This window comes from Sciurus vulgaris (assembly GCF_902686455.1).
Source record: "Sciurus vulgaris genome assembly, chromosome: 13".
NCBI classification, from domain to species: Eukaryota; Metazoa; Chordata; class Mammalia; order Rodentia; family Sciuridae; genus Sciurus; species Sciurus vulgaris.
In genome coordinates this window covers 25,891,085-25,905,218 of record NC_136474.1, presented here as the reverse complement: position 1 = coordinate 25,905,218, position 14,134 = coordinate 25,891,085, and the positions used below count along the sequence as shown (strand labels likewise).

The following is a 14,134-nucleotide window of genomic DNA, read 5'->3' as shown; positions in this document are numbered from 1 at the left end:
AGGCCCCATTCTGCAGCCCCTACAAGAGATTCAGAAGGATGGGCTTCTTGCTGTTCTTGCTCTTATAGCTCCCTAAACTGGGGGGCAGGGCAGTAGGGGGTGTTTACATACTCGTTTTGGCATTTTGGGTTTAGCGTCACATAAAGAGAGAAAACGCTTTTCTGTACAAGAATGAGAAGAGTCTCTTAGGCCAGTGGAGGCAAGTGGGAGGACCCATCAAGTCCTTGTCTGACAGCTGAGCCAGTGTGCGGCCCAGCTGGCTTCTGTGATGAGCATTGCATCCTCTCCACTGAGACCACGCATGGGTGGGTTTGTGGCCCCGAGCCAGCTTGCAAAACAGATGGGGCGTGGCCTGAATGACGTCATGTTTAGTTTGGGGAAAATATTCAAATATATACAAACTAGAAAACTCAGCATCATTATGACTGGGCTTATGACCCAGTTCCAGCAATCACTAGCTAATGACTTGCCATAGTTTGGATCTGGAATGTCCCTCAAAGCCCATGTGTCCAAGGCTTGGTCCCCAGCCCAGGGTGCTATTAGTGTCCGCGCTGTCCTGGGTGGAAGTTCTCTGGCTGCATCGTCCGTGCCAGTGATTGTGGAAGAGAAGTTTTTCATTTTACTGAACTCCAGTGATCACTTTTATGAATTGTATTGAGTTTTTGGGTTCTAATAAATCTGTGCCTAACTCAAGGTGACAAAGATTGTTTTCCTGTTTTTATTTTCTAAAACTTTACACTTCAGGTTTTTATGGGCTTCCCATGCATTTTGACTTGATTTTTGTGTATGGTATGAAGTATGTTTCAAGTTTTATTAATATTATTTGCATATGGATATCCAATCGTTCCAGGACTTTTTTTAAATTTTTTTTTAGTGGTACTGGGGATTGAACCCAGGATGTTCTACCCCTGAGCTCCATCCCCAGCACTTCTAACATTTTTATTTTAAGGCAGGATCTCGCCAAGTTGCTTGGGCTGGTATTTAACTTGAGATCCTCCTGCCTCAGCCTCCCCACTGGTTGGGATTACAGTTGTGTGCCACTGTGCCCAGTATATTGATTTTCGAAAGTTGGAACTCCCACAAATTCCTGAGGCAAATCCAACTTAGTCATGAGGCATTTTCCTTTTCAGGTATTGTGGCTTCAATTTGCTAATACTTTGTTTAGAACTTTTAAATCTAGGTTTGTAAGGGATATTGGGTTCTGGGGCGTGTGTCCCCACTCCACCCCCTTGAAATGTCTGTCATGGAATGAGAGCAGAATTATCTGGAAGCCTGTTTAGAATTGGCATTATTTCTTCTTTAAATATACAGGAAATTCATAAAGAAGCCATCCACACTTGGAGCCTTCTTTATGGGACTTTTTAAAATTGGTTCTTTTTAGTTATACCGAACATTAGGATTCATCTTGACATAATTATAAAATTGTGGAATATGATTTGCTCCAATTCAGTCTCCAGGACTTTTCCTTCCCCCTCCTCTCTCCTGGTTCCCCTCCTCTGCTCTACTGATCTTTCTGCTACTTATTCAGTTTTTTTTTTTTTTTTTTTTTTTTTAATTAGTGTCTGTGGATGTCCAAGAAGGTGAGACTCACTGATATTTACATGTGCACACAGGAAGGTCAGGTCAGATTACATCCAGTGTTCTTCCCTACGAAATAAATTTATTTCATAGACATAGAGTTAATCAGATGATCTGCTTCTTGACCAAGCTTTGGTAATTTGTGTCTTTCAAGTAATTTGCACATTTCATCTCAGCTGTCAAATTTATTGGCATGTGGTATCCATAGTATTCCTTCTAATTCTTCTACTGTCCGTGGAGGGTTTTGATAGAACCTCCCTTGTGGTACTTGTCCTTTGTATCTTCTCTTTCCTTCTGATCTGTCTGATTAATGGCTTTCAGTTTTATTATTTCTGCAGTGCCAGTTTTGGGTGTCACTGATATTCTCTATTGTTCTTCTGTTTTCTATTCTATTGACTTTTACTGTCCAACTTCTTCTGCTTTGGATTTCATTTCTCTTTTTTGGCTAGCTTCTTAAAGTGGAAGATGAGGTCGTTGGCTGAACTTTTCTTCCTTTCTAAATTGGCTCTTCGTGCTACATCACCACTATTCATTTAGCACTGTCCCACACATTTTCATTTTCATTCAAACTTCCTTTTCTTTTTCAATCCATGGTTGTTATTTCATTTCTGAACATTTGGGTACTACTTTCCAGTGATGTGCTATTGATTTCAAATTTATTCCCATTGTGGTCAGAGAACATTTTGTGACTTGAGTACTTTAAAATTTCTGTCACTCATTTTTATCACCCAGAATATAGTCATGTGAACCATGTGCACATGAAAAGAATGTATTCTGCTGTGGGTGGAGCATTCTAGAAATGTCAACGAGGTCAAGTTGGTTGACATTGGTTGACAAGTCTTCTGTATTCCCAGTGATTATTTACTGTGGTCACTTTGCAGGATGGATCTCCACCCAAAATTTGTTTTGGGTGTTGAGAGTGATGATCTCTCTCTCTCTCTCTCACACACACACACACACACCCCAAGAGAAAATGAAAAGGTTTGTTACATAAAGACTTTTTGGAGAGAACAGAATGGCTTCTAAGAAGGTCCAAAATGGGTTGAGGAAATAGGGGAAGGAGACTGGCTTGGGGCTTTAATGGTGGTCAGGAGGTGAGGCAGGTTGAGGTGCCTGTGTGTGTGGGTAGCGGGTAGTGGGTAGGAACCTCATGGTATGAAGTAGTTCATGGACTGGTGCCAAAGGAAAGAGCACCCAGATTTTCTTCTCAGGATGTGGAACAGAAAGAGGTGGGGAGGGGGGAGACAGACAGGCAGCTTAAAAACTGTCAATGATCAAACAGCAAAAAAATTGGAGCCAGACTCTTGATTACACTGTTGTCTATCTCCTGGTTCTGTCAATCACCGAGAGGGACATTGAAGGCTCTAACTGTAATTATGGTTTATTTTTCTTAGCAGTTCTATCAGTTTTCCTCATGAATTTTGAAGCTGTTATTAAGTACACAAACATTTAGCATTGTATGTTTTCTTGATGAGCTGATCCTATTATCATTATGAAATGATCCTCTCTGCTCTGGTACCTACATTGTTTGACTTTAATGGAGTCGCTCCATCTTTCCTTTGATTAATGTTAGGATAGTATATCTAATTCCATTATTTTACCTTATCCTATATTCCCATATTTCTTTGTATTTAAGGTAGGTTTATTGGAGTCAATGTATGTGTACTTTAATCTTACTGTCCATTAAATCAAATCTGACAATTTTTTTTTTTTTTTTTTTTGGTTGGTACTGGGGACCTACTCCAGGGGTACTTTACTGCTGGGCCACATCTCCAGCCCTTTACAAATTTTGTTTTGTTTTATTTTGAGACAGGGTCTCACTAAGAGGCTGGCCTTGAACTTGAGATTCTCCTGTCTCAGCCTCCTGAGTTGCTGGAATTATAAGCATGTGCCACTGTGCCAGGCTGACAACTTCTTTCAGCTGAAGTCATTATGCCACTTATGTACCATTACAAACTGTAGTTAGGGTTAAGTCTATCATCTTGCTATTTGATTATTTATTTCATCTGTTCTTTCTTCGTCCTGCTTGTTTTCCTGTGTGCAGTGTGCCTGAGTTCTAAACCAAGAGCTCTGAAGTCCTTGACATTTGTCTGGCCAGTTCTTGTGCAGATGGCCTGCTGTGCTCACTGCTAGCCATGTCCTCTGGAGTCCATGATCCTAATGTTTTAGGGGTGGAAGGGCTGTATGGGATTCATTTCATGAGCTTAAGTGGAGCCCAGGAAAGGAAGCAAGCTATTTCTATCTTTCAGTTTTGTGCCACAAATATGTCTTGATTCCTCTCCCACCACTGCTCCCCCACATATGCTACTGACTTTTAAGTTAAGTGTATGCAAGTAGAGACAAGTATAGAGAGTTTCTACCTTATAAATGGACTGTGGGCAGAATTATTTAATAAGCCAGGTGCTGTGGACTGGATGTTTATATCCCCGTCACTCACACATTGAAGCCCTAAACCCTCACGTGAATCTGTAAACAAGATTAAATGCAGCCACAAGAGAGGGGCCCCATCTGGTAAGATTAGTATCCTGTGAGAAGAAGAGGAGCAGAGCAGTCTCTCCATGGACACAGAGGTCAAGCAGGCCCAGAGCAACATGGCGGCCACCCACCCCTAAAGAAGAGCCCTCAAAATAGAACCAACTGTGCGGTCAGCTTGATCTTGGCCTGCCCAGCCTCTGGGACTGTGAGACATGAATGTCTGTGGTCTAAGTTAACCGCCTGTGGTATTTGTACAGCAGCCCGAGCTGACTGCAACACCATGGTTTTGTTTCCCAAAGAAACAACCTAAGTCAACGCTGGGCTCCCATGCTACGGCCCAAGACTGAGCCATGCACACAGTGGTGGCTTGGTAGAACCTGAAATCCTCAGGGATACTCCCTTCCCCAAGAATTGCTGGGTTTTCCTAGGCCCTAGGGAACTGACCAGTCTTGAATTAGGTGTACTTTAAATCCCAGGGGCTGAGCAGTTTGTCATGACGGATGCAACCTGGAGAGATGCTGGCAGGCACTCTCACGTCAGCAGTCTCTGGCCTTCAGCATGATGAAGTCCAGGTGCTGCCAACAACTACTCCATGTCTGCCACTAGAGGAAAGCCAGTGAATCATGATGCAGTTTTGATGATGCATGGGCCCCTAAGAATTCTACTCCAGTTCTTGTTCTGGGCCAGGGTGTGATGTTTCTAACACATTTTCCTGCCAACGCCACTCAAAGGTTTCCCATTTTTCATTCTATGCTTTGGACACCTGCCACCACCGTGGGGGTACAGCCCACCATGTAGCCTGTGGTTCTGTCCTCCACTTGAGACATCTCAGACCCCAGCCTGGCTGGCACCTGTCCTGCCAATATACATGGCTTCTGGAAGAAGGGTGGTTTCGGGCCTCCCTGAATGCTGGTCCTGTGCTACTGTGTGAGTGTGTGTGGGTTCACCCTCCAAAGCCCTGCAGAGGACAGGCTGTCCTGGGCACGGCAGGCTCCTGGGAATGTGGACTGTGTCTCCTGCCCGCCCCTCACATGTGCATCGCCTGTCTGCCAAGGGGTTACCAGAAAGGAGACATTTGAAAAACTGAAGTCCTTTCTCCCCCAAAATATTTTTTATTCTTGCATTACATTTGTGTTTCCAATTGTGAATAAAAAATGCTTAGAAAGTGGTTACAAAACAGCGTGAACTGGACTCGAGGAGTGGGCGGGCCCTGGAGGTCTGTCGCTTCTCCGCCTAGACGACGTGTGGCGGGCCTGGCATCTGGGCCGGGTCAGTCAGGTTTTTCACTCTCAGGATCTAGAAAACAAAACCACCACAGCTCGTTACAGGCCTCTGGGGTCCTGGCCTCTTACCGAGGGCCAAGCCCTGTTGCCCTCAAATGTGGCCCTGCCCCAGGCATCAGGCCCCACTCTTCTGGAGGCTGCTGAACTGAAGGTGGAACGGCAAGGCCAGAGTTGGCCAGCCTGACATAGCCATGCCCTGTGCAGAAACCTGGTGGCCTCTTGTCTGGGCATCTTCCTGTGATCAGCCAGGCACACAAAATGACCTCCCCAACCCAGTGCCTATTCGGCCAGAGCATCCAGGTGTGTTATCCTCTGCCCCGTGGGACACTAGGAGAGAACAGTGACCTGAACTTCCCCAGATTGCCCAGGACTGGCATCAAGACAAGGCACGAGGATAGCTACATGCCGTGAGGATCTGTGTGGGTCTGGATCCAGCAGGGCTTCCCCTCTTCCCTAAAGCAGAGGCCTGAGGCCTGGTACTGCATTGTGGTGGGAATGTAGCACGGCAGCAGAGGCAGCGCTCACTACCTGGAAGGGCCAGGAGATGCTGCAGACCTTGGTGTGGTCAGCATCAGGCCCATGTCGCAAACGTGGGGACAAAAGGCCACCTAGCATGAGGCCACGGAGGGAGGGCCGGCTGAGACCACACAGGGTGGGTCTTCTCCCCAAGCCTATCAGGAAGGTGGGCACCCCTCGTGTAACCCACGGTAACCCTAGCCCCAAGCCCTGTTCTCCATAAGCCCAGGAGCCTGAAAGCAGAGCCCCCGTCTGCCCGAGTTCAGCCCACCAGGAAGTGAAATGGTGGCTTGGGAGCCACAGTGAGCCATGCAGCTGGGCTTTCTGGGAGCCAGCACCAATGGCACCTCTGTACTTCTAAAGGTGACTCAAGAGCAGTGTGTTTACAGGCCCAGCTGAAAGCTTGACCCAGGCTCAGGGCCAACAGAGCTGAGTGACCTCAGGGCTCAGGCTGCACCAGGCAGGAACCATGCTGGAGGGCAGGGGACCCCACTGGTCTTGCTTTCAGCCCTCCCCTCCCCACCCCACCCCCACTGCATCAGCCCTCTCCTCCAGAGTGTGGGCAGGAGGGCTGCAGGCTCAGAGCAGAGCCCAGGCCCTCCTGGGCCACCTGCCCCTACCCTCTCTACAAAGCTGACCAGTTTGGCTTGTGTGTGGACAGAGGGTAAGAAAAAGATGTGTTTCACAGTGTTTTCAAGCAAAAATGTTTATTTTTTCTCCTTCACATGTACAAGCTCTTTGGGATCTCATGCCACTACTGTCGTAGGAGGGAAGGACTCAGGCGCGAGACGGAGCAGGAAAGAGCAGCCTCCACTTCACTTAGACCAGACACAGAGAACAGAACTCTCTTACTGCAGAGCTATGTCCCAGCAGAAGAATCTGCACAGTCCCCTAGAAAATTCAATTCTAACTGAATTGATGGAATAGTATATTTAAGCCAAGATAATCTAGCTGGTCCTAAAAAGTACAGCAGAACTGCACGATTCACAGCAGGGCAGCCCCAGGCAGCCTGACTTCCAGCAAGAAGTGGAAAATATCCGCATGGGGGGATGTGGGGGGCTTTCACCTCCCATCTAGGAGTCCCACTGAAATCTCCAGAAGGATCCTCCCCTCAGCAGGCTGGACTTGGGATGTCCTGGAGAGGGATTTGTAGGTCAGAGTAGATGGAGCACAGGTCTCCATGAGAATCATGGGAAAGGAAAGTGGGTGGGGGACCCCTGAGCTGAGGGGGTGGTGCTTGCTCTCTGTAGGTACAATAGCCTGCAGGCTACAAGGGCATTTACTCAATTAGCATTTTCTGGCAGGTTCCTTGCAGTCAAGGCTGCTGGCATTTCTTACTGAGAGACCAACTTCCGTGAACATACCCTGCCTGACTGTCCCTCTGTCACTAAATGAGCTCAGGGAGACCTCACTTTACAGAGGACTGAGCCAGGCTCACCTACCATTAGCAATTCCTCAACATTCAAGGTTGATAATTCCATTTTCATTTTTGTTTGTAAAAAGGGATTTACAACAGAAAACTAGACTTCAGTTTCAGCTTTGTGAGCCATTAGTATCTTTTCATCTTAACACAGTAGCAATATCCATGCACAAGCCAAATGTAAATGAAATACACCTTTTTTGATGAATGGGTTTCCCCCCAACATCTCTTCCATTAGGGAACGGGAAATGGGAATCCAAGGCACTGCACTTCTGTTGGGTGAAGGCGAATTTCTAACCTTCAGCTCAGGGACAGACAGCGTGGATGTGAACACAGGAGTGTAGCCCACGGGGACCCGAGAGCGAATGGGGTCTGAAGCAGTGGGGAAGCGTGTCTTGCCACCCCGCGTGCCGGCTTGAGGCTGGGCCCTGTGCCCACAGTGGCAGAGGCACCTGGAAGCCAAAACACAACAGGATTCCTCCAAGGGGTTCAGAGGGCTCCATCCGGCCAGTGGCAGAGCAGAGGGCTAGGTGATGTGCAGCTGAGGGCCAGGCATGCTGACAGCAGGTGGCCCTAGGAGCCCTGGCAGCACAGGAACCTGGGCGGGACTCCAGCTGCCCCACGCCACCGGCAGGCCCCTCTGGGCTGCCCAAGGCCCCCAGGACACTGGAGCTGGAAGCAGGCCTCCGAACTGAACCAGAGGCAGTGCACAGGGTGGGGCCGGAAGGCTGGAGCGGGCAGTACCTGGTGTGGGCACAGGCAAGGCCGGGGTGGCTCCAGGAATGGCTGTGGTGCACAGAGGGCCGGGCACTGGGGCCAGACATGGCATCCCCATCCCTGCTCGAGGTGTGGTCATCTACAGGAAGACAAGAAGAGGAAGGGACACGGGCTGTGATCAGCTGAGTTCCTCTCATGGCTTAGTGGTCCTGGAGTTTCTCACCCTAGGAGAGTGGTCCCTGGGCTTGCCGTGGATGGGTGCCCTCTACAGCTGACACCAGAATGACAGATGACGTGCGCTGGGCAGTGGCTGCGCCCCTCCTCACTTCTAAAGATGCACCTGGCCACCTCCAGGACACAAGCTCTGGCTGTCCAGGGCCAGAGTGGGACTTACAGCAGAACCCATGAGTCCACAGGCTCATAAGCAACACGCGCTCCTCCAACCAGTGGATACTGTGGTGTCCCATTGGACTGGTCAGTGAAATGAGAGACTAGAACAGCCCAGGAGCTGGGTGGGAGTCGGCAGTCCAGTGGTGGGGGCGGGTGGAACAGTGCAGGGAGGGCTGGTGAGGACCGTCCTCTGCACTGTCCACCCCGAGGAGAAGGCTTGGCAGACAGGAGCAGCTGATGGCTTAAGACCAACACTCTGTGATGTAGAAAACTGGTAAGACTATCCCAAGAAAGGAGATGGAGGGTGAACAGCCTTTGATATCCTAACCAAAAAGCCAGCAAATTGAATAAAGCAACTGTTTTATAAAACATCACGTATATAATATCATATAAAACATCATAACCAGGTGGGGAATGCAAGACCACTGTCCCTTGGGAATCACTCCACCTCAGGCCAATAAGAACCCCACAGGAAGGGGCTGAAGACACAGCTCAGTGGCAGTGTGCTCACAGAGCATACCCGAGGCCCTGGATTCCGTCCCCAGCATGCAAAACCAAACCAAAGCAAAAGCCAAACCCACTGGATGCTCTCCCCAGGCACAGGAGTGACCACCACCTTCCACGTGCTGGGTGGGAGGACTGCTCGGCAACCCATGAGGAGCCTCTATAGTACTGGGGGCCAAGTCCTGCTACTGTTTTCATGCTTGGCTGGGGAGTTCCAGCCAAGGCAAGAAAAGGAAAACTATCTGTATCTGCAGATAACAAGATCGTGTATACAGAAACCCCACAAGAACAGCCAAACCAATTTCTCAAACTAATAAGCAAATTCGTCAAGACTGCAGGCTAGCGGGTACAAAAGCCAAGCACACTGTACACACGCACAACATGAAGTTCAAAGAACAATGCAATTTCTAACAGCATTCCAAACATCAGCTACCTTGGGATAAATTTAATGAGCGATGTATAACATCTTCACGCTGAAGAGAAATTTTAAAGAGATGTAAATAAACAGATGCCAAGTTTACAGGAATACTCAGTATGGTTACTATGTCAAATCTCACCCAGTTGATCAACAGACTTAATACACTTCCAGTCAAAACCCCAGTGGTTTATCTAAAACATATATTCAAACATTAAGGATCAAGGAAAATCAAGACATCCTTAAAGAAGCCCAGTACTGGAGGTCTTGTCCTACCAATCATTAAACTTACTATGAAGCTAAAATACAATAAGACAGTATAGTATTACCACAAAGGTAACAGAATTGTTAAAGGGAACAAAAGCCCATGTTCAGCAATGATCTATACATGGATGGTCTTTTGACAAATGTCTGCAATTCGATCTGGAAAGAAAAGAGCTGAACAAGCAGATAGGCACGTAGGAAAAAAAAGATTGACCTATGTCCAATTTCCAGCTGGGTGCAGAGGGGCAAACCTGTAATCTCAGTAGCTTAGGAGGCTGAGGCAGGAGGATTGCAGATTCAAAGCCAGCCTCAGCAACACAGTGAGGTCCTCAGCAACTTAGTGAGGCCCCATCTCAAAATTAAAAAATAAAAAATTTTTCAAAAAATGGTCTGGGATGTGGCTCAGTGGTTAAGTGCCCCTGAGTTCAATCCCTGGTACCAAAACAAAAAACAAAAACATAAACAACAACAAAAAACCCCCCACAAAACACACACACAAACACAAAACCCAAAACCCACCATCACCACAACAACAAAACACCTGCATTTGCAATTTTTGATGACTCACAGCCCTACATGCAACAGCTAAAACGATGAAGCTTCTAGAAAAAAATTATAACTTCCACAATTTCATTTTTGCCAAAACAAGCCACATATTGGCAGAACAGATCCATAACACGTATGACAAAAGACATAATGAACTCCCACAAATCAATGAAAAAGATGAGCACGTAAATGTTTAAATGTTAATATCCTTGACCAAGGTACTTTACAGAAGATAGCTGCTAAGAATATGAAAAGGTGCTCAAGGGGTAATTAAAATGAGAAAAGTTACTGTTATGCCTCAAATTCTTTTTGTAAATAAATTTTTAAATACAATGTCCTACATATATAATATTTTAAAACTCACAAGAAAAGACCAAGGCACTACAGACAAAAACTAGGGGAACGAGAAAGCAGAAACTTTCTGCTTCTGTAAAGAAGATTACAAGATTGAGAATTTTGTCAGAATTGGAAACTTTTTTTAAAAAAACGAAAGAGCAGATGTATGTTTGTGTGTGTTGCGGGGAGGCGAATAGGAGCGCTTCAATGGAAAGATGCAATAACCAAAATTAAAAGTGCAATGGATGGGTTTATAGTTTAGGAACAAAGAGAAATTTAGTGAGTTAAAAATCTGAAGAAAATAAACAGGAAACAATGTCCCATTCAGAAGAAAAAAATAATTGACAGAAACTGTCCCTGAGGAGGTTGGACTCACTAGACAGACTTTAAATGAACTGTATTAAATATGCTGAAAGAGCTAAAGGAAACAACTGACAGAGAATTAAAGGGAACAGGAAAATGATATGTAAAAAAAAAAGTGAATATATCAATGGACAGAAATTATAAAAGGACTAAAATAGGAATATAATAGCTGAAGAGCATAAATAAAGTTTTAACATTCACTAGAGAGGCAGAACAGAATTTGAAGTAGAGAAAAAAAGAATCATCAAGCTTGAGTTACTCGAAACAACCAGGTTTAAAGAACATAAACAGAAAAAGAATGAAGAGGAGTGGACAGAGCCTAAGAGGTCTTAAGTGATATTGTGCTGAGTGGACCAGTTAATGCATAATGGGAGTCACAGAAGGAGGAGAGAGAGAGGTGTTCAAAACACAATATTTGAAGAAATAATGGCCAAAAAATCCTCCCAAACTGCATGAAGACATGAATCTACATATCTCAGAAGCTCATGGAACTCCAAGCAGGACATCAAAGAGATCCACGCTGAGATAAAGTCAAATTATCAAAAGCCAAGAGAAATAGAAAATCTTGAAAGCAGCAAGAGAGAAGCAATTTGTCTCTGATGAGGGATCCTCGGTAAGCTTAACAGTTGATTTCTCAACAGAACATGGAGGCCAGATGTAGAGCGATGAAGTATTTCGTGCAGAAAGAACAAACTGTCAACCAAGAAATCTATATCCAGAAAAACAATACTTCAATAGTAAAGGAGAAATTAAGACTTCTGGAAAAACAAAATTTAAGAAAGATTGTTACTAATAGACATTTCCTACAAGAAATGTTAAAACAGTCCTCTAAGCCAAAATGAAGTGACAATAGACAGTAACTCAAAGCCATATGAAGACATATTCACAAGAAAATAAATGAGTATCATTATTTTTAGCTTCTGTGCTCTTTTTCCCATATGAGTTATAAGTCTATTTTAAAGGGTATACAATGTATAAAGATACAATCTATAGCAAAAACAACATAAGGGGCCAGAGATGGAGATGGTAGAAGCAGTGTTAGTATGCTATTGAAACTAATTTGGCATTATTCAAAGCAGGTTATAATAAGATCAAGATGTTCATTGAAAACCCCAAGGTAGTCACTAAGAAAATAAAATACATATAGAAAGATAAAGAGGAAGGGAATGAAAATGGTATACAACCACCACAGACCATTAATTTTTTTAAAAAGGCAGCAAATGGAAGAATTAAGAATGAAAACCTATAAGACATCCAGAAACAAATAGTTAAAAGGTAAGCTCTTTTCTTATTTATATTTATTTTAAATGCAAAAGGATTAAACTCTACAATGAATAAGGAGACATTGGCAGAATGAATAAAAGGCCATTTATATCTGCCTACAAAAGACTCATTTTATTATTATTTTAAAAATTATTTATATATATATTTTTAGTTGTTGATGGACCTTTATTATTTATTCATTCATTCACCTTTTATTCATTTATTTATATGTGGTGTTGAGATTCAAACCCAGTGCCTCACACATGCTAGGCAAGTGCTCTACCACTGAGCCACAACCCCAGCCCAAGACTCACTTTAGATATAAAGACACAAAGCAGCTGAGAGTAAAGGCATAAAGATAATTTGTGAAAATGATAATCAAAAGAGAGTTGGGGTAGCTATATTATCATTAGACAAAATAGATTTTAATGAAAAAAATTGTAAGAGACAAGGCATGATAATACATATTGGTAAAAGTTCAATTCATCATGAAGTCCTTGCTTATTGCCTCTGGTAATGTAAAATGGTGCTCTAGATATGGAAAACAATATGGTAGATTCTCAAGAAAAGCTACACATAGAATCACCATGTGATTGAGCTATTCCACCTCTGTGTGTACACCCCAAAGAATTGAAAGTAGGGACTCACATAGGTACTTGCATACTACTGTTCTCAGCCACCTTAAACAGCTCATGTGTCCATCATTTAATGAACGTCTGAACATTATTATATTGGTGTATCCATAAAATGAAAATAGTATTAACAAAAAAGGAACTCAAGGTCAAGAGATTAAAGAAGACATATATAAATGCAAAGAAATTCCATGTTCAAGAATGATAAGATCATGTTCTTAAAAGGTTAAAATGTAAAAATTTTACCTGAAATGATTTATAGGTTGAATACAACCCCTATCAAAATCCCAATGACCTTTTTGTTTAGAAATAGAAAAAGCCATTCTAAAACTTCCTACAGAACCTTCAAGCCACTCTAAATCTCAACTAGTCATGTATATTTAAAAAGAAAAAAATACCTGGTGGGGGGAGACTTCTGTTTATAACAACAACAACGACAAAAGGAAAAAGAGAGAAAGAAAAGAGCTGAGGACTCTTACTTCCTAATTTCAAACTTTACTACAAATGTATGGTAATCAAAACAGTAAGGAAGGGCTGGGGAGATAGCTCAGTTGGTAGAGTGCTCGCCTTGCAAGCACAAGGCCCTGGGTTCAATCCCCAGTACCGCCAAGAAAACAAACAAAAAAACCCAGTAAGGAACTAGCATAAAGACATACGTATGGGCCAATGGAATGCAACAGAGAGCCCAGAAACAAATTCTTGCATGTACCCCAGCCTGAAGTAATTTTTGATGAGCCCATTCAATAAGGAAAGGACAGTCTTCAAAAAAAAATGCTGCAGGGAAATGATATCCATGTGCAAAACGATGAAGTTAGATCATTACCTAATGATCTAACCTAATGTGCAAAACGATGAAGTTAGATCATTACCTAATACCATATCCAAACATTAACTCAAGTGGAGCAAAGATCTAAGCATCAAGTTGAAACTAAAAAACTCTCAGGAGAAACTGTAAAAGGAAAACTTCATGATGTTAAAAGTGATGATTTCTTGGATATGTCCCCAAAGGCACAGGCAACAAAAGAAAGAAAGGAAAAAAAAAGACAAATGTAAATACTTTTATGCATTAAAAGATACAATCAACAGAGTAAAAAGAAGACTGACAGAATGGGAGGAAATATTTACAAATCTCCTATCTCATAGGCTCATAGGGGATTAATGTCCAGAATATACAGATCATTCTTTTTTTTTTTTAAACATTTTTTAGTTGTCAGTGGACCTTTATTTTATTTATTTATTTATTTTTGTTTTTGTGTGGTGCTAAGGATCAAACCCAGTGCCTCACAAGAAACCAAACCATCCCATTCAAAAATGTGCAAAGAACTCAAATAGACATTTCTCCAAAGAAGATGTTACAATGGCTAATAAGCACACGAAAAGACGCAAAACTACAAGATACCACCTCACACACTTCACAGGGTGACTACTATCA

At 43.7% G+C, this 14,134-nt stretch overlaps 1 protein-coding gene across 9 annotated transcripts in view; it reads right to left on the bottom strand.

Annotated features, from left to right (window-relative positions):
- Nucleotides 1-5,142: 5,142 nt before the first annotated feature.
- The window catches only part of WNK2 (WNK lysine deficient protein kinase 2), a 121,185-nt gene continuing 112,193 nt past the window's right edge, over nt 5,143-14,134 (bottom strand). For 6 of the 9 annotated variants that reach the window (XM_079109053.1, XM_079109055.1, XM_079109056.1 and 3 more), the window contains 2 exons: nt 8,017-8,128; nt 5,143-5,349 (listed from right to left, as the gene is read on the bottom strand). In XM_079109053.1, coding sequence (XP_078965179.1) covers nt 5,324-5,349; nt 8,017-8,128 — 138 coding nt within the window. In that variant the 3' untranslated portion in view covers nt 5,143-5,323. Of the gene's footprint in view, nt 5,350-6,373; nt 8,129-14,134 lie in introns of those variants that run through there. The other 3 variants (XM_079109054.1, XM_079109052.1, XM_079109051.1) reach the window with 3 other exon arrangements.